Raw genomic sequence first — 27,753 nt, 5'->3', positions numbered from 1 at the left:
GTATCAAATAAAATGTGGCCACCTCTGTCCTAGTCTTTGTAGGGAACTTTAAAAGGATCAAAATAGTTCACTAGGTAGTTCTTTGTGAGTGCTGCACTCTAAATACAACATAGCAACCTTGCATATTATCATGCTTCTGCATCTCCTGCTCTTACACGCTGGTACAGCAAGCAGATAGGAGGAAGGAGGCGGAAGGAAGGCAAACAGACCTACATACGATATCGATATCGTATTGCTTTGGCAAGAGTGGCTCATTCTTGTAACTGCTATACAGAGCAAGGTTTCTCTGTAGCATTCTCCATGTGTGTATCTCAGATTGTTTCAGTGCTGCCTGATGTAAGCTTTCCTTGAATTTATATAATTCATAGGGTGTTCTCTCCAGGGTTCCTCAGACCTGGAAAAGTGATTGTGTTATTTGTAACGTGTTGTGCACATTTTCTTTTTTGTACTTAAAACTTTGATTAAAAATACTCATAGAAATGTATATTGATCTTGACTTTCAGTTTGTTTGGGTTTTTATGTTTTAAATTATGGGATTTTCAAGCCACAATTACACTAGTTCTGTTGAAGTTAATAAATCTGAAACATTCCAGACATCAAACTCTTGATTCAATAGTCTTGCACAGAGTAGAAGAAACAGAGGAAAGAATTTAGTTAAGAAGGAAATTGTACCAAACATCATTTTCCTAGCAAGCTAATTCTCACCATCAAAAACTAATATGTAGCAAATAGAAGATGTAAGTATATTTTGAATGTATAATAAAAACACAAAAGAAGGTGCCAAAAACATACTGATGACTTGCATTAACAGCATATTAATTCAGAATTTCAGCCCAGGTCCTTCAAAACCTTATATGTGTATTTAACTTTACTAATATGAGTAGCAATCAGGAGCATAACATTACACATGTATAAATGCTTGACGTTTGGGACCTTAAAGCTCATCACTACATTCCAAAATCACTCCCTGGAGCCTAATTATTGCCCACACCAGACATCAGGCACAACCAACTATGAGTTCAAGGTGGGTGGAGAAGCCTTGACTGTCTACCCAAAACTTATGTAGGCTTAAAACGACTACTTTTTTTGGTTCATAATTACTTTTGCTTTTAATAAACACAAATAAATGCATCACAGAGATTTGTTATTGTGACTTTGGCATTGATTTTGTGCTAGCTCTTTGGGACAAGCTCATAGGATCCTTGCAGGTCTTCCTTCTTAGATGTTTGCACCGCCATTCTCAGCGGGCCATACTCTGCATGCAGATGATTAACACAATAAACACCACCACTGAGACTTCAATCCATGTCTTATTGACATAACATAATATGTTAATAAGGAGGTGACCTTTTGAACCGTGGGGCAATATTCATTGCTGGCATAAACTGCAGGGGATTTATTACAATAAAATCAATTCTGCCTCGACAGGTGTGACTCCCATTAAAGCTAATGGTAGCTGATTTACCAAAGCAGAATTTTGCAAAGGGAATTATGCCTATGTATCTAAAAGTAGTACTATATGTAGTGTAGTTGTAGCCAGGCTGGTCCCAAGATATTAGAGAGACCAGTGGCGGTGAAGTAATATCTTTTATTGGACCAACTTCTGTGGTCAGAGACATTAATTTTCAAGCTCTGTGTGGCTTGAAAGCTTGTCTCTCTATCACCAACAGAAGTGGTTCCAATAGTACTATATAGTATATACTCCCTTAAGTACAGTGCATACCCCTTTAACTAAAGTAGCTCCATGTGTTACAGTTGTACAAGTACATGACTCTCCTTTGTTAAGTGAATTTAAATTACAGGAACAATGTGGTGCATTATAATACAAACAGCTTCAGCATCTATAAAACAAACGGCTCAACACAGTCTCTGAACACTGCTGATTTTCAGAGAAGCTCAGATCTGGGTCTGTGCTTTGTGGCTCAAACCCATATCTTCTTAATGTATTTGTAATGACATTTTAAAGAGAGTAAAGAGCATAGGCATTAAGGACTTTTCCATTTTTAACTGAGGAGATACAATGCCTATTAACTTTTGTAGCCATGCCAGCTACAATAATAATGTCATGGAGATGCTTCAGGATGTAAACTGATCACTTGGATGTTTGTTCTTGTTCCCCCTTCCACATACACTAGAAAACAAGTGGGTAAGTGTATTATGAGTGGGGTGTTTTGTTTTTTTTCCAACTTCCTACAAAGTATCGGGTTTTTGTAACTTCCAGAGATAGGACACCAAATCTGCTGGACCAATAATCTGATTTGGTACAGCAAATCCTACTCCCACTTTCCCCTTCACATCACTGCTATGGGATCTGAGCTAATCGTCAATGAGCAATCACTACAAATCTTCCAGTGCTCTTTGTGTTGGCTGCCACGAAGCCTTCACGAGCTGTCTGCTCACTGATATATCGACGCTAATCTGTAGCACGCTTTTCTTTTTTTGTGCATTTACTCGTTTTAGAGACTGCCTCTCCCTTTGGTCTTTTTATGTTCAGTCTCTGAGTGTGGTTTATGCTAAGGATAGGGAATTTGAGCCCGGAGAGAGAGAGAGAAAGAAAAATAAAGGCCAACGATACTAGCAGAAAATAAAGTTAATAACAGAAAGGAGAACCTGACAGTTCACTATTAGGAAGCCTCTATTAGACATTACCCCGTGACACCAGCGGTGGAAAACTGCCAACTCCAAAGTCTATTTTCTTTGAATTGCAAAAGTGTGTTTTTTTTAAAGCAACAACACTGCACTCACCCCAACAAGTAGGACAAAAGGCCTATTATTAATTATTTCAATTAAATCACCAAATGACAGGAAATAAAGCAACATTCCAAGCATTTTAATGCGCTATGCAGGCTCCTCTAGTAGATCAAAATATATGAAAAAAAAATTGCTCTGGCTTGAACCGTTGGCTGAATGCATGGAGTACTCCAAACATAAATCCTTGTGCTTCTGGTGGCGGAGGGTACAAAGCTGACTGCAGCCTTTTACTGATACTATTAACATGTTAATAGCAGCCTGAGCTTTTAAAAGTCCACTAGTAAAAATAACCATGCATTGCAGTTGCTTACTTTCTACTGTTCAAAACCAGGCACATATTAAATTGGTGAGCCTCTCTGTCCCCGTCCCTTCCCCACTTTGCTGTTCCAAGAAGGGCGGCTACTGAGCAGGGGCTGGTATGGGTTGATGACCTAGCCCCTCCCTCCCCTGCCTGCGGTAACTGGACTTTTGGCGTTTGGTCAATACATTTGACCGGACACTGCCAGGTCCCCTTTTTGACCAGACTTTCTGGTTGAAAATAGAACACCTGGCAACCCTATGGGGCAGGTGACAAAAGCCCTCAGATAAGTCCAGAACATGGAGAGGTGGGCGAGACCATGTTTTAACGCAGAAGGTTGAGAAAGCAGCTGGGGGAGGCTGTTCTAGATTGGATTCTGACAAATAGCGAGGAACTGGTTGAGAATTTGAACGTGGAAGGCAGTTTGAGTAAAAATGATCATGAAATGATAGAGTTCAGGATTCTAAGGAATGGTAGGAAGGAACACAACAGATTAAAGACAATGGACTTCAAGAAGGCAGACTTTAGCAAACTCAGAACTGGTAGGTAAGATCCCATGGGAAGAAAGTCGAAGAGGAAAAAAAAAAACTTCAGGAGAGTTGGCAGTTTTTTAAGAGAGACATTATTAAGGGGACAAAACCAAACTATCCAATGCACAGGAAAGATTGGAAGTATGTTAAGAGACCACCCTGGTTTAACCATGAGATCTTCAATGACTTGAAACTCAAAAAAAGTCATACAAGAAATGGAAACTAGGTCAAATTAGAATAATGAATATAAAAAAATAACACTAGCATCTAGGGACAAAATTAGAAAGGCCAAGACACAAAACAAGATTAAACAAGCTAGGGACATAATGGGTAACTAGAAAACATTTTACTAAGACATTAGAATCAAGAGGAAGACCAAGAACAGAGTAGTCCCATTACTCAATGAGGAAGGAAAAACAATAACAGAAAACACAACAATGGGCAAAGTGTTATATGCCTTTTTTGGTTTGTTTTTTCACCAAAAAAGTTAGCAGTGATTGGACGATGAACATAGAGAACATCAAGGTAAGTAGGGTAGGATCTGAGGCTAAAACAGGGAAAGAACAAGTTAAAAATTAATTAGACAAGTTAGATGTCTTTACATTGGCAGGGCCTGATTAAATACATGCTAGAATAATGAGGGCACTGGCTATACAAAGGGGAATAAGGACAAGCCAGGGAATTATAGACCAGTCATCTTAACTTCAGTGCCCAGAAAGATAATGGAGCAAATAATCAATTTGTAAGCACCTAAAAATAATGTGATAAATAACAGTCAATGTGGATTTGTCAGAAACAAATGTCAAACCACAGGGTAGCAAGCTTTGTGGGTAGAAAGAAAGCCATATATTTGATATATCTAGGCGTTTGATACTGTCTTCATATTTTAAAAAGGAATACCTATTTACAGTGTTATAAAAAAGATATGATTAAATAAACCTCAAAAGTCCCACTGTAACCCCCAAGGAGCTTACTTGGTTCCTGGCTGTCTGTGCTGTAACTCAGGGAGAGGCATGCTGTCCCTGGGAGGAAGGGGGGCCAAAGGCAGACTCAGAGTCTGCTAGGCAACCAAAAGGGAGAGAGAAGAGACACTATGTGGAGAGGCAGGGGAGGCTAGCAAGGTGCCTGTATAGCCACTGGTATGCCTGTTAAGAGGAGGAGCAGTGACTGCAAAAAAGGAGGGGAGGTAGAGTCAAATGATTGAGGGGAAAAAAGCCTGGTAAGAAGAGCTAGCTTGATCCATAGGAAGTAAGATGTCCTGCCCTGGGAGCACTGGAGAGGGGAGAAGCCATTTTGGAGGAGTCGGGAGCCAGCCATTGCAAAAGCAGGACTTGCTGTGTGGTGAAGTCCTGAGTCCCAGGCCTGCATGCAGGGTGCCCCTGAGAACTGGCCTCTGGGTATCTGGCAGCAGTAACCTTAAGCTTGGTCCTTTCCCCACTCAAGGTGACTCACCAATGTATAGAGTTTTGTTGGGAAAACTCCCTACCCAGCCAGGCTGAGTTAGCCCTCCAGCACCCTAGATCCAGTTACCACATGGCAAATACTGCTCTTGCTGCTAGTTTAGGGCTGCCTACTTGCTGTGAGGGTATGTGAGCACTACGGTAGGAGACTGGAGTTCAGATTTTAGTAGATTAACTACAATTTGTACCTTGAGCACTGCATCCCTTGGCAGTGAGGGGAAATCTTAGGAACAGAAGCAGCCTGATTCCTGCATGAAGAAGATGCCTGCCAACTAGTTGCTGAGGAGTCTATATTCATCTCTGAACCTGAGTATCATTTGCGGAGTTGTGAGAACACCATCTTTCAGTCAGTCAGGGAAATAGATAGTCCCCCCTGCATTCTGTCCTCAAGCCAGGCCGTAAAGGGCTGGGGATTTTATCATCTGCTGTCTAGTAAACTTGGGGAGGGACATACCATCTTATACCCACATGAGTGTTTTGGGGACTGTACTGAACCAAGTCAGACAAGTTGCTTTGCTGCTACAGATGATATCGTTCTCACAGGTCATCAAGGGCCCCTGCAAAGTACACATAGCAATGGGACACTAAATTTTACTCTTGCTCTCACGTCATGTGACTGGGAAAATTCATCAGTTTTATTAGTGTGGCACTGGTGACTCAGTAGCATTTTACACTGTCATATTTACTTTATGTTTAATATAATTACTCTGTTGAATATATTGTGTGTGTTTGTGTTACTTCTTGGAAGTCTCCAACTATCTGGCAAGTAATGGGGGTTACCCTGTGGTTAGAATTTTCCCTGCCAAGCTGCCCTGGTGATCCTGCAAGTGAGGAGTGATGGGGTGGAAGCACCGCCAAATCAATTCATAGGGGAAGAAAAAAAAGAAGTTAGAGCCTGCTGTGATGAAGGCAGAACCCAGATCTCTCAATCAAAAGTTGTAAGGAGATTGCTGTTAAAAGGCGGTAACCAGGTGGAAAGGGGAGCTACCCACTATTAAACAGAGTCCTTCAACAACTTTTGGACCTAGATTTTGTCTGATTAAGATGCATAAAACTGATAGAATTGTTGGCAACCCTTTAACAGGCAATTCATTTCAAATGTTTAGGTGTATTATATCTCTCACAAAGATTTAAAAAAGGGATAATTGAATCAGTAATTGTTTATTATATTTTAAAAGATTTTTTCAAGAGACACTAAGGAAGTGGGTCATACCTAAAACCTTAAGTCAGATGGCAGCAGGCCAGGTGGACAAGCATAAATCTTTATTCACGTGTAGGTTAGATCAGCAGCTTCACTTTGTCTTCTTTACTGTCTGACTCATAAGCTCTTTACTTTGTTAAAGAAGATACATGTGAATGTAATGCAACAAATTTACATAGAACTTGTCTACAGTTCCTTTAGGCCCCTGCAAAACAAGCTCAGGAATATCCCAAGACCAGACACTGAAGATCTGCCTCTTTAAAAAAATAAGATGTTTGTGGCAGAGATCCAGTACATATTGTTAAAAGTAGTAAACAAAATAAATTGAAAAGGCAGCAATATTTGCCACATGCAGGTCTCTATTCCATCTCCAGCAACTAATAAAAGTGAACCCTTGTCTACAATTTCAACAGCCTGCCACATAATGTTGGGAAGCATTTTATCATCTGTTACTTGTTAAAATAGCCTTGATTGATTATAGGTTTAAATTGGAACTTGCATGTATAAAATAGAAACAGCACCAACAAAAGGTAGTACTGGTGAAGGTGTAGTATGAGGGAGTTGTACCAGCCTTGCACAAATACCCATATTAACATATAAAGGAAAGGTTATAGCAACAATCTCTAGCCCAGTAACACTCATATGTTTCTTTTATCTGTCCCTCTCTCCTCATAAGAACGGCCATACTGGGTCAAACCAAAAGATCCATCTAGCCTAGCATCCTGTCTTCTGACAGTGACCCAAAGCCAGGTGCTTCAGAGGGAATGAACATAACAAATAATCATCAAGTGGTAATCATCCATTTAAAACTAGGAAGTTTCCTTCCTATCTTGAGCAGGCAGCATCTTCATACAATTTTTCTAATATTTCTAAGGACATGGATATTAATCAGAAGAGAACTGTTCTGGAGACTGACTGATTCTAGTTACAATTACCAGTGACAACAGGACTTTGGGTAAGTCAAATAGCCTCTCTGTTTCAGCTGTAAAATGGTAATATTTAAGCATCTGCTCTGTTAGTAAGTCCCCATACCACCTTATATAAAAGTGCAAAATACATTATTTGACTAATGGATTTTAAATCCCAAAAGCAAGCGTTTTTTACACAGTTCTACTCCTGTTAACACAGCAGAGTACTGTGCTCACATACCATGACGAGGAGAGCAGTGCAGGAACCTATACCGAATGAACTGCATACTATATTTTGGCTTGTGCATCACTCTCCACTAAATAAGCTTTTAACAGACTTTAACAGACTTCAAGTGCAGTTTGTAGAGCTAGCAGTTAGTAGAGCTAGCAGTTAGAAATAGTCAATTTTTTTTTTTAATTTTTTTGGGGGAAATTAGCAGAACTGATCTGCAAGTCACTGAAAAATAAAAATGTCATTATTCCATTTTTAAAGCCACTTTTCAAAGTGTAATTGCATTTTAAGGGACAGTACGAAAAATGAGTGGTAGCTCAATTATTTTTGCCACTAACTTCTAGATTTTTGGTTAAGAATGAAACTTCTATTGAGTTCTCTTTAAAAGGGAAACCATCATCTCCTGCAATTCCAGAATTCCCTTTTATAAAATACTCAAGAGGTTTTAAAAGTGGCTGGCTATCTACACATTCTGTGTACATACAGAAACTTTTGTAATTTTTACTTAGATTGTTTGATCCAGGGACCATCCTTTTCTTCCATTTATACAACACCTAGCACAATGGGATCCTGGTCCATGACCGGGACTCCTAGGCACTATCTCACTACAAATAATTTAGGCAAAAAGGAACCCTCAAGTATGTTAAGCTATATGGTGTAAATACAAGAATCCTTTTATCATCCAGTGTAATGCAGCCACATCTGGGGTAGAACATGGTAACTGATCGACAGTGCACACAGTCTGGAACAAGACATTACGAACAATGGAAATGGCATTAGAATGCCATTAGAAATGGCAGGAGGCAACTTAGTTTTAATTTAGGACAAGTTACCCAATCTACTCTTAGTTGTAAAATTGTCTACTGAAAGTTGACATTGTTTTGGTTAGGAAATTAAGTGTAAGCTCTCTGAGGAAAGGACTATATGCTCCTTCCTGTTTGTACGGCATACAGAAGGTACAACTAGGAACAAATACATAATGATTTTTGACAATATGGGACATGCTGACAAGGGACTGAAGTATGGATTGAGACGCAACACAAATACAAGAACTTATACATTCTGTATTCAGTACACAGATGCTTCAAATACTCAGTTACAGATAATAAATCCTAAAGCAGCAAGGTGACAAGACAGCGTGGGAAAGAAAAGCACACCACAGAAGCACAACAGGCAAGCAGTTCTTAGAACAGAGCACTCCTTCACACTGTGGTATTCCTTTAACAAATCGCAAGCTGGGTTTCCTTTTGAAAACAAAGGTTCAGGTACACGTGATTCGTTATCAGTGCTCAGTATTTATCTGTTTGCCTGAGATTTCATTTCTCCCTGGCCAAATTGCCTAGTCATCAAGGTTTATCACTGTCACTTTTGTGCCCACTTTCTCAGGTTGTTAACTTGGCATCTGTTTTGCTGACTGGTTCATGCACACACTGAAACTTTTGCACTTTGCTTCTTTTAAATGCAAAGTCTGTCCAGAGTACTTGCTATCCATCCCCCTAGGACTGGGTTATTACCAACTGCCTAATCCTGGATGAAGATTCAACTACTACTGAAATTCAAAGAGTGCAAACAGTACTTTAGAGGCTAGCAGAAGAGAATAAATAGGTCCATTTACACTGAAATAACTTAATAAGAAAGTAACACTAAACCAAAGTATTGATATAGGGCATCTCAGCAGTGTTGAGTGAAGCCAAAGGTTTTCAGCCACCAAGGGAGGCAAGTATCTAAATATTATCACACCTGCTGGAGCAAATTAATGCTATTGTAAAATGTACTTTGCTATATTTAGGTAACAACTGATTAATGAGTGTGAAGGCAAGTTACAGATGGTACTTGCATATTATGAAAGGGATCTTACCCAAGGCTTCAGTATCACACTGACTATCATGGCCATCTTTTTGCTAGTGGAGAGGGTGGTATATGTATTATCCCTTTGACCTGCAAGTTGTAATCCAATGTAATTTTTATATTAGACTGTCTATATACAAGTGTAAAGCAGATCATTTCTTTCATTTTACATATACTTAACTTCACATGATTCATGGATTATGGCAAGAGGTCCTTGTTGCCTCATAGCCACTATGGACTTCTGAGATGTGTCCTGTACCCATCCCACTCCAGCCTGAGGAGGTGCTTTCATTGCTCATGCTTCTCAGAGAGAGGAGGAATAAGCCATACAGCTGGTAAATACAAAAGTCTGCTACTTTAATCTAAGAGGAATTTCAGATGAGTTCAAAATCTCTTTACAATATAAGAGAATGTCATGCTTTACTTTCAATCCAAGCACTACTAATTAAAACAAACAAACAAAAAAAGAAAGAAACGAGACAGGCTTCTAAGCAAGTTAAAAAGATTTTGCTTTTTTAATATGTGCTCAAGTCACAGTATCTGCTCTGAGGGTGTTACTCCGGGTAACATTTCAATTTTATTGTCAATGGTATATTGTAAGAACTTGTCTATACAGAAGGAACAGGTACTAACAGAGGGACCTCAAAAGCAGGGCTTTCAGAACAAAGGAACACAGTGATCAGCATTCTTCCCATTCACTTGATAGTTTTTGATAAAACTGCTCAACACACCACCATTTTCAAAAGGCAAGAGCCATATTCAATTCACAAAATTAAAAAAGCCACACATTTTAACTTTAGTTTCTGGAAATCTTTACCTGGAATCAGTAGTATATGCAGCCAATACCTTTTAGTGCCATTTGAAATTATGGAGTTTGCAACTTCTAAGCTTAGCTCCTTTCCAACTTTAAAGGCTATTCTCTAGCAGAGAAGCTTTAAGAAATTTCACAAAATGCTTTTCCTATCAACAGCACAGAACACATTGAAAAGGAACAACTACTGATCAGAATGAACTGAAATGGATATAGACCGGACACGCTGGCTAATGGAACTTTTTGGTTGAAAAAAGTATGTTTTATACTTTTAAAGACATTATTCAACCCAATCTGCAAACTGAGAACTGGAGAATTTTTTTTTTTAAAGCAGTGGCTGTACCCACTAACAGTTTACACAGTACCTACATATATACTTGCTCTTTCTGCAGTGTTTATTTGCAAGACCACAGGGCTGAGGTCTCTGCCCTGTAATAAGTTATTTCATACAATACAGTGTATAGAACATTAAAGGTGAAACACTTCTTGAAGACTCAAAAGACAGACACTTTTCAAAACATCCATGTCTCTGATTTTTAAGGAGTGGAGACAAGAGCCTCCATGCATCTTCATTAGCTAGATCCCTTATCCTCTTTGGCTACCGCAGCCTCTGCAGGAGTAGTTTCCAAATCTTTGCTCTGATTTTCTCTCTCTTCATCATCTTCTTGAGGGTAAAGGTCTGGATACTTCTGCATGCACTCCTGCATGGCACGGAACTGGTCCACACAGTCCGATCCTTTTATTTCTTCTGTGCTATAGTGGAAACAGGAAAAGGCCGATTTGAATTGTTCCCCACAGGGACCACTAGCCATTCCACCAAGGCACGGGCAATTCCAATTGATATCTCCATTAGGCAATATCAATCCTGAACAAAAAGACAAAGACAGAATAAAAATTAGGTGTCCTATAGGTTGTTGTCTTGGTTTTTAGGTGAATTTTGTTCTATGAAATGTACTGGGTGACAGCACTGAAGTCTGAGGTTCTTTATTACATGCACAAAACCAGTACAGAATCAACAGTGCAGTGCAAGCCACCCTTTATTGCCTAGCCAATGTGCCTCAACTCTGACCTGTATGACTCACTGCTGAGAAAGGGAAAGAGGAGAGGTTAGTTCATGGCCCCGTTCAGTCTTTGGGAAAATAAAGAAATCATAGGGAAGGAAACAAACAAAGAAGACAGTGTACAGATGGAAAAGAGGACACAATGACAACATCACAGGAAAAAATATCTGGATCTATTCTAGGAATGAAAACAGAAACCGTGAAGGCAAGAAGTTAAACAGCTTAACAAGATCAAGAAATGTAAGCTTGTAAAAAAATTAAGTGAATTGATGATGTTATTATAGGTTGTGCTACTAGCCTTCATCCTGCAAGAAGATAACTTAAGGTTGCCTGATACTTACCACTATAAGACCCTGTTTTCAGTCGCTTATTATGCTGCCAAACTTTAACTGTTTGGACTGAAATTTTCCTTGATGAGTGTCTGCCTCAGTCGGATTTATTTTTTGAAAATTTAAGCCATAAAGCTTCATCCATTGCTGAGAACAAGGCTAAGAAAAGATGTTTTGCCCATGTTAAAAAATTTAGATGACTTTTTCTTTGAAAACTCTAGTGACCCCATGTTTGTAGCAGGGGCTTGAAATCTGGTAGAGCAGTGGCCTTTAACATCTAAAATCTCTGAAGATTCTATCTGCACTGGGCCTACTAGTTATGTTACCCCAAGTGCTTGGGGACCACAATTCATGTTTTATTTTTAAAAACAAAAATGAACAAAGTAGGAAAAACAATAGCTAAGCACTCACTGTAGAATACACACTTAAAACGTTTACTATTTTTTGCCCAAGAGTCTTGTGAGTCTCTGGAGTTCACTTCCATTCAACCAGATCAGGTCAGAAGAAAACAGCATTTACAACTGAAGCAAAGTGGGTTTGGTTCAGCACCCTAGAAGGCACTGAATTCTGACTATCTGCTTTACACTAAGCCTAGTAGTAAACTGCACAGTCCCCTTCGTACCATTTCTGTGTTGGAAGTGCTATTTACTACCCAAAGACTGGGACATTGTCATGCATAGGTCTTTTGGATACGCTCACAGAATTGTCACTTATCCTGCTGGACAAAACCTCTTTCATGGATAAGATGTAGCTAGTACAGTCTATCATCTCTGGCAAACCATGGCTGAGATCCAAGCTGGGGAGGAGGGGAGAAGCAAGCAGGAGGTCATAAAAAAGGTGGATAGCCTGTTGCAGACTCTATTGCTACGGGTGATATAAAGCAGCAGGAACGTAGGTTGACCTTGCAGTGTAAAAGAAATATGGTTTTGCTTTGTAAATAGACCAAACTAGAATTTGAAGTCACTGAGGGACATTACGGAATATCAGCTATTAAAATGACTGGTTGTGTCTCAAATACTTTAAGAACATAGAAAGTTTTCTGAAATTAGCCTGATCAGGGCACTGCAGTAATAAAATTCCTTGTCATATAATCTTCAATCTGAAACAGAAATTATTAGTTTTAAAACTCAAGACTGCATGGTGACAGAGAAAGTTCAACTGTAAATTATGACTTTCCACACATGAATCTTTGGCACATACTCCTGGGATATTGTAGAAATAGAAAAATAGGTATAACTCCACTAATTTCACCATTAAGACACAAGCTTCTAATACCAACTACACAGAAACCACGTTTTAAAAGAAAGCTGAACGAGAGTAAGAGTTTTGTTCCCAGTGGACCAGAGGCACAGAAGAGTCTCCCTACACTAAAAGTGATATAGTATATCAGCTAGAATTCTACCCAATTAGATCTGGAAGACACCTCTAGGGTCACCTAGGACATTCTTTTACATGAAGCAAGTGGGCAGGATTGGCTTTTTTTTTTTTTTAAATCTCTGAACTAATAGAAAGTTGCACTTTTTCTTCTGGAGGTAGTCTGCAGGACATTGATCCTCTAATCCAGACCTACTGTTAAGTACTTGTTGAGGCTCACTCGAAAACCACTCAGTTTGCATCATAATAGATCCAGGGCTTAGGCTGGCAATTAGTTGCAGAGCTCATCCAGCCTAAACCGTCTTAGCTAACGGAAATTGATAATATCACAGCCACAAATAAAAATGTCTGCACTTATGGCAATACTTGTTTTGTCCTCTCTAACCTACTTAAGTGCCTATAATTAGGCTGTATCAGAGATTTGCATTAGGACTCCCTTTAACGGTACAGATTAATTCTTGGAATATTGACTTTTGTTGTAATTGGCTTGTAATGTAGATACATAGATTACTAGGGTTGGAAGGGATTTTAAGAGATCATCTAGTCCAACCCCCTGCTCAAAGCAGAACCAATCCCCAAATGGCCCCCTCAAGGATTGAACTCACAACCTGGGTTTAGCAGGCCAATGCTCAAACCACTGAGCTATCCCTGTGAGCTTGTATATCTATTATCTACTGCACCTCTAAAGTCTTTCCTTTATTAATGCTTTTAAGTGGCATTCTGCTGGGCATTAACTTTTTTAAATCATCCAATGGTGTTATAAGAACGGCCATATGGGGTCAGACCAAAGGTCCATCTAGCCCAGTATCCTGTCTTCCAACAGTGGCCAATGCCAGGCGCCCCAGAGGGAATGAACAGAACAGGTAATTATCAAGTGATCCATCCCATCACCCATTTCCAGCTTTCTGGCAAACAGAGGCTAGGGACACCATCCCTGCCCATCATGGCTAATAGCCATTGATGGATCCATCCTCCATGAATTTATCTAGTTCTTTTTTGAACCCTGTTATAGTCTCGACCTTCACAACATCCTCTGGCAAACATCCTCTGGAGTTCCACAGTTTGACTGAGCGTTGTGTGAAAAAAATACTTCCTTTTGTTTGTTTTAAACCTGCTGTCTATAAATTTCATTTGGTGGCCCCTAGTTCTTCTGTTATGAGAAGGAGTAACTAACACTTAAGTACTTTCTCCACACCAGTCATGATTTTATAGATCTCTATCATATCCCCCCTTAGTCGTCTCTTTTCCAAGCTGAAAAGTCACAGTCTTATTAATGTCTCCTCATACAACAGCCATTCTATACCCCCAATCATTTTTGTTGCTCTTTTCTGAACCTTTCCCAATTCCAGTATACCTTTTTTGAGATGGGGAAACCACATCTGCATGCAGTATTCAAGATATGGGCGTACCGTGGATTTATATAGAGGCAATATGATATTTTCTGTCTTATTATCTACCCCTTTCCTAATGATTCCCAACATTCTGTTCGCTTTTTTAAGGCACTTGACTTGGTACTGCATGACATTTTGATTAAGAAATGTGACTGATATAAAATGAACCTGGCACCCATTAAATGGATTAAAAACTGGCTAATTGACAGGTCTCCAACTGCAAACTGGGAATCATTATCCAGCAGATGTGTTTCTAGTGCGGTCCCACAACGATTAGTTGTTGGCTATTGAACATTTTTATCAGTGACCTGGAAGAAATCATAAAATCATCACTGACAGACTTTGCAGATGACACAATAATCAGGGGAATGGTACATGCTGAAGAGGACAGGTCACTGATACAGAGCGAATGGGATCATTTGGTAATCTGGACGCAAGCAAACAATATGCATCTTAATACAGCTAAGTATATATCTAGGAACAAAGAATGTAGGCCACACTTACACGATGGGGGACTCTATCCTGGGAAGCAGTGACTCTGAAAAAGATTTGGGGGTTGTGATAGAGTCACTGCACCTGCGCTTCCAATGCGATCCTATGGCCAAGAGGGCTAATGCGATTCTTGGATGCATAAATGGCGGAATTTTGAGCAGAAGAGGATTATTTTACCTCTGTATTTGGCACTGGTATGACCTCTGCTGGAATACTGTGTTCAGTTTTGGTGTCCATAGTTCAAAAAGGGTGCTGATAAATTCGAGAGGGTTCAGAGAAGAGCCATGAGAATAATTAAAGAATTAGAAAACACGCCTTATAGTGACAGACTAAAGGAACTCAATTTATTTAACTTAACATAGAGACGGTCATGGAGTGACCTGATTATAGCTTATAACTACTACGTGGGGAACAAATATTTGATAATGGGTACTTCAATCTTGCAAACATATAACATGATCCAATGGCCAGAAGTTGAAGCTAGACAAAAACTCAGACTGGAAATAAGGCATACATTTTTAACAGTGAGTATAATTAACCTTGGAACAATTTACCAAGGGTCATGGTTGATTCTCCATCATTGGCAATTTTAAAATTAATATTAGATGTTTTTCTAAAAGATATACTCTAGGAATTATATTGAGGAAGTTCTATGGCCTGTGTTATACAGAGGTGAGCCTGTATGATCACAATGGTCCCTTCTGGCATTGGAATCGACAAATTTAAAATACCCAGAATGCAAGAAGTGAATATTAGTTTGGCACATCCTGTATATTTGATAAGGACACTTAACATTTATGTTTTGTACATATTTAAAACACAGGAGTATAAATTGCAAGAGGTGCAATGATGTTGAATTAGCATTCTTAAGAGAACCTTTGTTTTAACTTCCTTACTTTTGAACATTTTAAATTCATAATATTAACATTTTAGTTTCTCAATCCTCTTCAGACACGGTTCTCATTCAAAAAACCTCAGGAAAACCCCAAAACAATTAGCCTTGAGGAACTTGTAGGCCCTTCAAAATTAAGTTATTGAAGACTAGGAGCTTACAAGCTCCGTTAGTTCCTTTAGCAAGACTGGAAAGCCACACAATTCTCTCTTGCAGTGCAAAGAGGAAGTCAAGTTATCCCCCTCATTTAAATTTATCCTCAAAACTCACTTCTACTGTCTCACCTATGAAAAGTTTAAAAAACCCACAAAAGCACTAAAGTTAATGGAACTGTCAAGACATGTACCCTATGTGATCTTGTAGTATCCTTTTCGTCCACCGACATTTTTTTGGGGTTCTGTTTATGATCCTCGTTTGTTGTATAATGGGAAGTTTCAGGGAAGGGCCTGTGCCTTCACTAGCAGTTTTGGGAACCACTCCTGTCACTAGGCAATGATTTCAATAGAGAACCTGCTTTTACACTGAAATCTATTTATTGAGAATCTTTTGTGATTAATGCCTTCTACTTAAAACATTAGTTATGCTAATAGTGCTGTAACATTCACAAAAGTCACCTGGCATGCACAAAATATTTAAAAACAATCATAAGAGGTTTCTTAATTTTAAAATTATATATATATTTTGCAAGTAATAGGAACAGGTCCTCAGTTACCCTGAAAAATTCAACACCTGTGATGTTCATCTGTTTGCACCGTGGAAGTAAAAAGCAAAGTCTTAAATTGGGGAAAATATTTATTCATCTTTCTGTAATTCAAAAGCAGACGAAGAGATTCTTAGGCAATTTTCCCAGCCCATACCTGCAAAGAGAGGATGTTATAATGAGAGTCACAATGTACCTTTAGGTACAACTTTTATGTTCTAAAAGCTGTAATTTAAATCTGTCTCAGTTTGCCATACCACTTAGCTGGGAATCATCTGTAGCTTTGCCCATTGTACTTTTAATACTTCTGGCTTAGAAAGTGGGCTCCAGACATAGGGAGGTGGTGGAATCTCCTTCCTTAGAGGTTTTTAAGGTCAGGCTTGACAAAGCCCTGGCTGGGATGATTTAGTTGGGGATTGGTCCTGCTTTGAGCAGGGGGTTGGACTAGATGACCTCCTGAGGTCCCTTCCAACCCCGATATTCTATGATCTTACCGAAGAGAAACACGATAATTAGGATTTTCCTATGCAATCTATTCATCAAAAACTTAATAAAGATAATCTTTGCTGTAAAAGAGGAATTTAACAACTAGAGCTACAACAATTATGCTTTGTATTGTAATACCAAGTGTCAGGAGGGCTGCAAAATAATGACCACATTCTACATAAATTTAAAGGTTTACATTATATTAGGACTCAGTGCAGATTAAGGTATTTATATAATAAGCATATTCTTCCTTAAATGTGATTATTCTGTGTATAGTACAGTAAAAAAAGATCAAAAGGGCCATTACTGTGAATTATGCCACAGAAGTTGAACACTGGAAATCAGATCTCCTGTTCAACGTATAAGCTAAATTAAAAAAACCTGCATGTTACTTTATGAACGGCTAAAGACTTTTCCAATTTTCTTTTAAATAAAAATCACACAATAAACTAGAGTTTCTGCCCTACAATGCTTCAAAATGTTTTGCCCATGTCTTTCCCCTCCATTGATTTCCCTCCCCTCAGATGCAACCGCAATCTGTGATACATGAATTGTTTATCGTTTTTTGATTTGCTGTGTTGTAGCTTTGGAGAGCTGAAGTGAGAAACTGAGAAAACTCTTAAATTGTGGCAGCAACTCACGGCATGTTCAAAAAAGCATACTACAGTATTTAATGCAAAAAACATTTTCATGTTGGATCATAACCTTTCTAATGGAAAGGACAGGGATAAGATGTCCTTTTCATTGCAAGATTTCCCCAACACAACTAGCTTCTAGCCTTTTCTCTCTCTTCCCCCATCCATAGTAGGCCTGGACAGGCCAAACTGGGAATATAAATCCAGAGTACAGCTATCTGGTGGTCTAAGGTGCTGGAATTACTGCTTTGTGAGAGGATACATATCTCCCTCCCACCAAAGCCCTTCCACATCCAACATAAACATGGCATTTCACTAGCCCTTCCAGATGAGTTGTCTTGGCCACCTTCGAATTCTGCCCAGACTGTCCAACTGGGAAAGGAACTAGATTCTATGATATACTAACTTCATTTATGCAACCACTGCCATGAAAGAACAACAAAGCAACTTGTCCTTACAGGTCCCAAGAGAAGAACTATGCACAGAGTTCATGTTCGAATCACTTGTATCTGCGTCACACCAATGCCCAGAGATCCTTTTCTTCCCTCTTTTGATATGGCACTGACAATACTGCAAACCTGACTGGCTTGCTCGACCATAATTATTAATATAACTCAAAATATCATGAACTGTTGTGGCTCAGTTCCAATGAGTTAAGTTTACATTCACATACTCCATTACTAGAGAAGCCCTCGTTGTTGAAGACATGATTTCCAGTTCAGAACAGAAGTGACACTTTTAAAAGATTCCAACACACCGTCTTTACAATGATAATGGGAGATATTCTAAGACTTGAAGCAACTTCCTATAACCCAAGACTGCATGAATGTTAGAATTTGCCAATATAAGCAGCAGTCTTTTTTGTTCAGTTGCATACCACGTAAGGTCATTTTTCATTCTATGAACTGTTAAAATGCATTATAACATCTCCTAGGGCTTATGTTCTCCAGATGTGAGGTTGTGGTGGGATCTTTATTTTCGGCAGTCTAGTTTTGCAGAAGAGAGACAGGCCAGGCAGAAGGGAGTTGGGATCTTACCACCACCATATTGACCAATGAAAAAGATCACCCATCACAGGCTATTAACACTATAAGAGAAAATGGCATTTTCTAAAATGTTTGAGACAGCATTTAAATATGTTTCTTCATTGTTTTTTCCACAGAGTACAATAACTGGCTGATCAGAAACTTCTCTCAGAAAATGCTTTTAATAGAAGGGTCAACTGTACTACAGAACTGATTATTTGTAGATATTGTGGGCTCTATTCTCCACTCTATAGTCAGGAAGTTGTATAAACAGACATAAATTGAGAAGAAAACAGGTGCAAATACAGTTTGGATTTCACGGCCAGTACCAGATTCTACCTGAAGTTTTTAGAATCTGATGCACTGATTTCAAAGTGGAGATGCTGACAAATCTTATTGTGCAGATTGGTGAAAACAAATCTGCTGTTTGAGCATTGGCTCTTAGCCAATAACACATCTTGCCTGAAAATACGACGGGTAAAGGAACTCCTGACAGACGCTAAACTTTAGCTTCTACACATCTTTCTGAAATAAGACACACACACACTGGAAAGTTTAAGGGGGGAAACCAGCTACTTCTTTTCATCTCAGAAAGGGTGTAAGGTTAATCTCAATCACACCAAGCCTGCCAGTCCCATATATTGAGAAAGCCAATTAAATTTATTTTGAGCACCATATCTGAGGTATATCATCAAGTACTGTGTAAGAATGTCTGTTTCTACTTATTTGTTACTGTGAAGTTATGTTTAATCATCTTTTATTACTAGCTTTCACAAGAAGTTCCACATGGGCTGTTCTCTCAGCCTACCCCTAAACATAACACTGTCTTAAATTCCCAGATATTGGGCTAATACTAATAATGTCTTCGGTTAAACAACTGCACACATCAGGGTTAAATATTCTTCTAACATACATATGCTAGCACATCCCTATTGCGATATTCTGAGGCATTGCTCTTCATAGATTCTAGCAGCCTTCTGAGTGGCTGAACTGACTGATAGCCAAGAGAGTAGGGTACAGAGCATCTCTCACCATGCTGTCCTAAGCTTCAAGAGACATTTTTGACTTTGAATCAAGCATGCTATGGGAAGGAGTCTGATAAGTTACTGTTCTACCTGAAAGAAATCTGTTCACCTGACATACATGTAGCATCTAAAGTCATGAAAGATTTCTCTAATCCCTTATCCCAATTTTAATTTAGATCATTACAAAGGTCAAAGGATCCAAGGTGAGGATGTGGTCAGAAACAACTGTTCACTCTGAATACTGATGTAAACAGGTTCAGAATCTGTGCAGGTAGGTGAGGAATGCTCATTTTAGCACAAATCTATGTACAAAAACAAAAAAAGTTTAATTATACAGGACAAGATGGTTCAAATTAGACTGTGTACTGTCTGTTTGTTTGTTAACATAGCATCACCAATATCCTTTTCTGGGTGCTAAATGATGCGCGAATACTGCCCCCTAGAGATTACAATGCTGGGGCAGAGTTTCTGCTAACTATTGTATGTTTAACAGATTTTCAACTGGGAAAAGAAACAACTTAGCTCAACTTCAGTCAAAGTTGGAGGCAACAAGACTTAGTATACTTCAATTCATGCAAACTGAAGTAGACACTGCAGCCAAATTTAAAACCGCAATACCTGAATTTATGCACCCAAATAAAAGCGAGCAGTTTTCAGAATTGCTTGAGTGTCCACAGTTCCAATTTATTTCAACAGGAGCTGTGAATCTCAGCACCTCTAAAAATGAGATTGTTTCCATTTAGTTCCTCATATTTCAAACAGTTTGTGCCTGGTGAACATAAAAGCAATCCAATAAATCCCAAATCCAGTCTTAAATTTTCATGGACATTTATTAGCCTGGGTCAAAATCTATCCACTCAGGTTTTACCATGACTATAAACTAAGATATTTTACTCACCGATTTTAAGAAAAAGAGATTACTTGCCCAAGGCAATCACGATTTTACAACGCTTAATTCCCTGTTATTCTGTCTCACAAAAAGATAATAAATAGCAATAGTAAAAGCAGAGAGTTCTTAAATTTGTTCACTTGCAGATGTGAACTGTTTAGCATCAGTACTGGTTTATATTGCATGATATTTTGGCAAACTTCAGTTCCAAACTGCAAATGTTAAGTTACTTGCCTCTTAAGGCATTAGTGACAATTGGATCCCTTTAGAGTTGTCATTAGGTGACAGGAGGAGGAAAATAGTTTTAGACTTGTTGAAATGGGTTACTGGGTACAGAACATGACACGGTCATGGGTGTAAGTCACTTTCACAAAAAAGTGAAAAATCTCAGACTACTACTGCAACAAACTGCATGTGTGATAGACTGCAGAATTAAATATTTTGAAGGACTGGAGAGGGACTGAAGTAGTTGAGGCTGAAGGTGGGACCATTAGAAAACATGCAGAATAAAGAAGTTAGAGAAACACTAAGCTACTGTATAGAATTAAACTGTGTTAACTCCTCCTCTTAGTTAATCATGTTTTGAATAGGTCTGTCTCTGGTTTCTAAGAAAGAATTAAATTGTGGAATTACAGAAAGTTTGTTGATTGTTTGCCAAAATGGCAAATAAACTATGGTCATACTGTGACATTCTATACCTTGGGGGAGCATACTGTAACCCCCTATTCCTCATTTTCATATAATCGTGATCTTGCATATAAAGCATGCCTTGTAAGGTATCAGGGGAAAGGTTATGATCTGCTGAAAGTCATTTCTCTATCCATATATGTGTATCATTAATGCATATGAAGTTATGAGAATTGTGTTGTATGGCAGTCACTAAAACATGCTGTAAGTTGAGGAATCAGCCAGGTATCAGCTCCCCAGAGGCAACAGCAAGGAAAATAACCAACACCCGGGTGGGGTGTCAAACAACCCATCAACAGCCATTGTCCAGCAAGGGAACTACAATGCAATGACTCACCTGCATGAGGCCACACCAGGGGAATTGCTCAACCTTGCTTTGAGAGACTCAGCAATGCCTCCCAGACATATTTGGACTTGTGCTCCCTAAGCACATGGACTGAGGGTATAAAACAGACAGAGTGGACACATACTGGGCCCTTCGCCTGCCTCCACCTTCGCTGCAAGCAACTAAGACACTGAGAAGAAGACTCGACTCCAACAGAGGAGAGTGGCCCGGGTTTAAGGAACAAACCTGTATATTAAGGACTGCAGTATCCAGTGGGATGCGAAAAACTGCTTAATCTAGATGTTGCCTAGTCTAATCGGGTTGAGAGTTTAGCCTGCGTGCTTATGTTTTATTTTATTTTGGTAACCACACTGACTTTTTACCTATCACTTAAAATCTATCTTTGTAGTTAATATATTTGTTTATTCCTGAAGCAGTGTGTTTGGTTTGGAGCATGTCAGAGACTCCCCTTGGGATAACAAGCCTGGTGCATATCAGTTTCTTTGTTAAGCTGACAAACTCATATAAGCTTGCAGCATCCAGCAGGCATAACTGGACATTGCAAGACAGAGGTTCCTAGGGTTGTGTCTGGGGCCAGAGATATTGGCTAGTATCATTTGGTTGCACAATCCAAGGAGCAGCTTATATACTAGCCACTGTGTGTGAACAGCCCAGGAGTGGAGGTTCTCAGAGCAGAGCAGGGTAAGGTTGGCTACCAGAGTCAAGGATTGGAGTGACCTAGCAAATCAACGGTCCAGATAACACCAAAGGGGAATGTCACACCTACAGACAAGGATTATGTCTCAGTTTAAAAATAAAAAGGGAGTTAAAGTAAAATTAAGAGCAAGCTTAATGGTACTGCCTTAGGAAAAAGACTGACCTAGCTTTTAGAGATTCTCTGAGGACCTACTCCACTAATTTGAATGGGAGCCACACAAATAGATTAGATTGTTACATATATGTCTTACCATCCTCTTACCAAATGTTACTGACCTTGGTCTTCATAAGGGTCATTGGGGTCATCTGCTACCAGTTCTGCACTGCTTGGCGTCTCATGGTCCTCTTTGGTCACGAATATAATTCTGTCTTTTCCTAAGGAAAGACAAAAAGCAAGAGTTCAGAAAAAGGATTAAGCGGAGACAAAACAAGCCATTTACAAAGCCGCTGCATAGTACAAGCTTTTGAACTGTTCTGCATATAAACAGATGCATTCATTTTAAGAGCTAATGAGTCTGATCTATTTGGCCCTGGTTAGGCTTCAATTGGAGCAGTGTTTGGTTTTGGGCATCACATTTTAAAAAATACAAATTGGAAAGTGTTCAGAGGAGAGCCGCTAAAAATGACAAAAAGGTTTTGGAAAATAAGACCTAAAAGGAGAGGTTAAGAGAATCAGGCTATGTTCAGTCTAGAAAAAAAGATGACTGAGGCGAGACAGGATAACTGTCTACAAATACATAAAAGATGGTATGAAGAGGACAGGGATCAATTATCCTAATTAATCAACAAGGACAGAGCAAGACATAATGAGCTTAAGATACAGCAGGGTAATTTAGGAAAACTATTCACATCTTTTTAAGAACAGTTAGGCAATAGAACTTGATGCCAGGGGAGATGTAGAGGGGTCCTCATTGAAGGGATTCATGGCTACCATAGGTGTCCATCTATCAGAGATTCTGAGTCAACTGCTAGGATTCATGGAATTGGGGTTAGAAATTACTCTGGGATCCACTATTATTTGTATTTCAGTGACACCTAGGAACCACAATAAAAAAATTAGGGACCCTTTATGCTAAAAAACCTTTCAGAATTAAAGTAATAAAAGAACATAACAATGGCCATTCTGGGTCAGACCAATAGTCCATCTAGCCCAGTATCTTGTCTTCTGACAGTGGCCAATGCCAGGGGCTTCAGAGGGAATGAACAGAACAGATAATCATCAAGTGATCCATCCCCTGTCATCCATTCCCCAGCTTCTGGCAAGCAGAGGCTAGGGACGCCATTCCTGCCCATCCTGGCTAATAGCCACTGACGGACCTATCCTCCCATGAACTTATCTAGTTCTTTTTGAACCCTGTTATAGTCTTGGACTTCACAACATCCTCTGGCAAAGAGTTCCACAGGTTGATTGTGCATTATATGAAGAAACACTTTCTTTTGTTTGTTTTAAACCTGCTGCCTATTAATTTTATTTGGTAACCCGTAGTTCTTGTGTTATGAGGAGGAGTAAACAGCACTTCCTTATTTACTTTCTTCCTACCAGTCATGATTTTACAGACCTCTATCATATCCCCTTTTAATCGTCTCTTTTCTAAGCTAAAGAGTCCCAGTCTTATTACTCTCTCTTCACATGGAAGCTGTTCCATACCCCTAATCATTTTTGTTTCCCTTTCTGGTACCGTTTCTGAGATGGGGTGACCACATCTGCATGCAGTATTCAACATGTGGCCATGCCATAGATAGAGGCAATATGATATTTTCTGTCCTGTTATCTATCCTTTTCCTAATGATTCCCAACATTGTCAGCTTTTTTGACTGCCGCTGCACGTCGAGTGAATGTTTTCAGAGAATTACTCAAAATGACTCCAAGAGCTCTTTCTTTCTTAGCTAATTTAGACCTCATTTTATATATGTAGTTGGGATTATGTTTTCCAAGGTGCATTACTTTTCATTTTTTAACACTGAATTTCATCTACCATTTTGTTGCCCAGTCATCCAGTTTTGTGAGATCCCTTTGCAACTCTTCACAGTCTGCCTGAGACTTAACTACCTTGAGAAGTTTTGTATCATCAGAACTCACTATGATGGTCCAAGGGCATACAATTAGAGCAGGGGTCCCCAACGTGGTGTCCGTGGGCGTCATGGTGCCCGCCGGGGTGTCTAAGTGCGCCCACGTACTGGCTGGCAGATGAGCATCCGCCGAAATGCCGCTGACAAGCAGCGACATCCAGAGGCGTCGCTGCCAAAATGCTGCCACTAGTCGGTGGCATTTTGGCGGCGACGCCTATTGACGCTGCCGCTTGTCGGCGGCAATTCGGCGGATGCTCGTCTGCCACCACGGTCCTCCGTGGTTCATCGTCTGGTGCCCGCCAGACAAAGAAGGTTGGGGACCACTGAACTAGAGTAATGGAAAGTTTAGGGGAAATTTAGGATGATTCTCAGAGTAAATTTTTCTAACTGAAGTCTATGAGACTGCAGAACAGTCTCCCAAAAGGAGTGTTGGAAACTTCATTGGGAAACAATCCTTCATTTGGGAGGGAAGAGAAAGGGTGATATACAATAGTCTCCCTTCTGTCTCACATTTCCATGAAGCTACCACAGTGAGTCAACAGGGAGGGTGGGATTAGAAATTAAGGCTTTCCTGGCTATCAGTAATGTGATTGCCATCAGTGGACACATACAAATTCCAAGATGTATATGGTTTGGTGAAACGTTTACTAATGTGTCTGAAATATACCAGTTAAATGTGTGAAGCATGGCAATTGCTATTTCAAACACTGTACAGTGCATGACTGCAAACGCTCCACTCTGTCAAGCAAACTTTGCCGCCATGAATAATACTTGAACAAATTATTAACCAATTTGTAAGCACCTAGAGGATAACAGGGTTATAAGGAATAGGCAGCATGGATTTTTCAAGAAAAAATCATGCCAAAACAACTTACTTTCCTTCCATGACAGGATTACTGGCCTAGTGACTAGCGGTGAAGCAGTAGGTGTGATATATAGGGTCCTACCAAATTCCTGGCCATGAAAAACACGTCACAGACTGTGAAATCTGGCTATTGTAGGGAAGTTGTGATATTGCCATCCTTACTTCTGTGCTGCCTTCAGAGCTGGGTGGCCAGCAGCAGGCCCGGCTCCTAGGCTGGGGTGTGTGTGTCACAGGGCTCTGCACACTGCCCCCACCCCGAGCACCAGCGCTGCACTCCCATTGATTGGTTCCTGGCCAGTGGGAGCTGGGGAGGGTGTGCGCCTGCGGGCAAGAGTCACACGGAGCCGAATCTGCTGCTGGCCACTTCTGGGGGGCAGCGTGGTCCTTGGTGCCAGGACAGGCAGGAAACCTGCCTTAGAACCCCCTCTGTGCCCCTGACAGTGAGCCGCCCAAGGTAAGCATGCGCCCCAAGCCCCCCCAACCGAGCCCCCTCCTGTACCCCAAAACCCTCATCCCTAGCCCCACCTCAGAGCTCATCCCCCCAACCCAGAGCTCTCTCCTACACCCTGAACCCCCATCCTCAGCCCCACCCCCTCCCATACCCCAACCCTCTGCCTCAACCCACAGCCCCTGCCTGCACTCCGAATCCCTCAGCCCCACCTCCCAGCTTGGAGCCCCCCTCCTGCACCCCAAACCCATCATCCCCAGCCCCACCCCAGAGCCGATACCCCCAGCTGGAGCCCTTACTCCCCCCACCTCAACTCCTGCCCCAGCCCAGAGCCCCCTCCCGCATCCTGAACCCCCATTTCTGGCCTCACCTTGGAGCTCGCACTCCTAGTTAGAACCCTTACCCCAACCCCTTGCCCCAGCCCAGTGAAAGTGAGTGAAGATGGGGGAGAGCAAACCACCAAGGGAGGGGAATGTATTGAGCAGAAGTGGGGCCTCAGGGAAGGGGTAGGACTAGGGTGTTCAGTTTTGTGCAACTAGAAAGTTGGCAACCCTAGTGATGGGTGGTCAGGTCTCTGTAATGCCTCATACAGCACGGTACCCAGCAGCACCATACTAGGATACCCGAGTCAATGTGGAGCCAAACAGGCATGTTCCTAGTATGTCTTGCACACCATCCTGTGCAGCTTTGGGGTTTTCCTTGTTCTCCCATCTGACTACTGACCTAGCTCAGATAATGAGATCTACCACAACCACGGTGCAATCTGGCTACAAGACACAAATTACCATACTAAATTTAATGAGTAGTCATATAACCCAGTATTACATCTCCAGCACAGACAGCACCAGCCCTTCACAGGAAGGTAAAAGGTAACCAGGTAGTGGACAATTAAGTCTTATGTGTGGCAATGCTGCACTAGAGGGATGTGAATCCGTAAGTGCTGAAGGCAGAATGTTGGCACGTTTCAGAATTCACCCAAGCCCCCGGGGCACCCTGATGATGAGCTCTGAGAGTAGGTTCTTACTTAACACCTGCTATAAGATGGCTTGAGCTGCATAGTACAAGGGTTTTATTTATTACGTTCTAACATAACTGGGTATTTTTAACATGAGTATGTGTACAAGGCTGATGAGAGGAGGGGGAAGCTGGTACAAATTAGCAGGGCCCGGTGGTCCTGAAGGGGGCCTGGGGCCTGATCCGGTCCGCCCTTGCTGGGGGGGGGAGGGGGCAATTTTTTTTTCACCAGGGCCCAAACCCGCTCCCGGCAGCCCTGTATTTGTGCCTAACCCTTATTTGATACCTACTAAACTCTTGGCCTCAGAGACATCTTGTGCCAGTGAGTTGTCAACCCTCATTATTTTAATCACAAATCTCATGATATCTGATTTATTTCTTAACACTGCAATTGTTGGCATGAAGAGATTCAATTGTATGTTTTATGAAAGTAGCCCCTAACTGTCATGATTGAGAGGGCGGAAAAAAAGCATGAAAATGGGACACGAGCAAGCCCTAAAGGCTCAAAAACCAGAAGGCAAACCCGGGCGGGGGAAAGGCTCCTGATTTGGGAACCCCGAGGCTCGCCGCGCTGCACCCGTTCATTAGGGCTCACCAAGGAGCACTGCCCTTGATGGCTGTGCAGGGCGCCGCCTGTCCCCATGCGCTGGCGGGAAGGCAGCTCCGGGGGCCGCTACCCCACGCTGCGTCCGTTCCCCCCCTCCCGCACTCTCTCCCCCCACCCCCTCCGCTAGCCCGCAGCCCCCAACCACCGCCGGCCCGGGCCCACCTGCCCCTGACCCCCTCCCCTCCCGCCACGCACCTTCTTCCCGGCAGTAGGACATGGTGAGGGGCGGGGTGGTCTCTCCGCAGCTCCGGCCCGCGGCGACTGACTGACTGACCCAGCCAGCGACCCGTCCGTCCCCGCCAGCGCCTGAACCAGCGGCAGCCGGCGCACCACACGGCGACCTCTCACCTCGCTCCCAGAAGGACCCCGGGCTGCCCAGCGCCGCGCCTGATTGAGAGCCGTATTCGAGACCCTGAGGGCTGCGAAGAGGGCGCCCTCTAACGGCCGTAGTAGCTCCACGGAGGAGCAGTTAGGAAAGCGGGGGCCGCAGCAAGAACCAGGAGCTTTGCGGGCCACCCTTCTGCCTATCCCGGCGTGCTTTGCGTTTTGCCGCGCTTCTTACAGGCCCAGGACCGCATTTCCCATCGTGCCCTGCGACAGCGAACTTCTGGCAGGGCTCGGCTTCGATCGCCCGAACCAACGCATGGACTACATTTCCCAGCATGCCCTGCGGCGACACAAC

General features: G+C 41.3%; 1 protein-coding gene across 1 annotated transcript; it reads right to left on the bottom strand.

Moving 5' to 3' along the window:
• Positions 1 to 9,724: 9,724 nt before the first annotated feature.
• CHCHD4 (coiled-coil-helix-coiled-coil-helix domain containing 4) lies at positions 9,725 to 27,640 on the bottom strand. Its single transcript, XM_045025660.1, has 3 exons — positions 27,267 to 27,640; positions 22,344 to 22,442; positions 9,725 to 10,904 (listed from the first exon to the last, which is right to left on the bottom strand). The coding sequence occupies exons 1-3, from the start codon at positions 27,286 to 27,288 to the stop codon at positions 10,612 to 10,614; spliced, it is 414 nt and encodes a 137-aa protein (XP_044881595.1). The 5' UTR covers positions 27,289 to 27,640; the 3' UTR covers positions 9,725 to 10,611.
• Between the last annotated feature and the right edge of the window lie 113 nt (positions 27,641 to 27,753).

The sequence above is a fragment of the Mauremys mutica genome, chromosome 7, assembly GCF_020497125.1.
Source record: "Mauremys mutica isolate MM-2020 ecotype Southern chromosome 7, ASM2049712v1, whole genome shotgun sequence".
Taxonomy (NCBI): Eukaryota; Metazoa; Chordata; order Testudines; family Geoemydidae; genus Mauremys; species Mauremys mutica.
This window is presented reverse-complemented; position numbering and strand designations above follow the sequence as displayed.

Excerpts from the sequence above, each read along its gene's own strand:
- CHCHD4 (XM_045025660.1), bottom strand. The coding sequence starts at position 27,288 with ATGTCCTACTGCCGGGAAGAAG. Across the intron at positions 22,443-27,266 it reads GTCCTACTGCCGGGAAGAAG|GAAAAGACAGAATTATATTC; the intron begins GTGCGTGGCGGG and ends GTCTTTCCTTAG. Across the intron at positions 10,905-22,343 it reads TGACCCTTATGAAGACCAAG|GATTGATATTGCCTAATGGA; the intron begins GTCAGTAACATT and ends CTTTTTGTTCAG.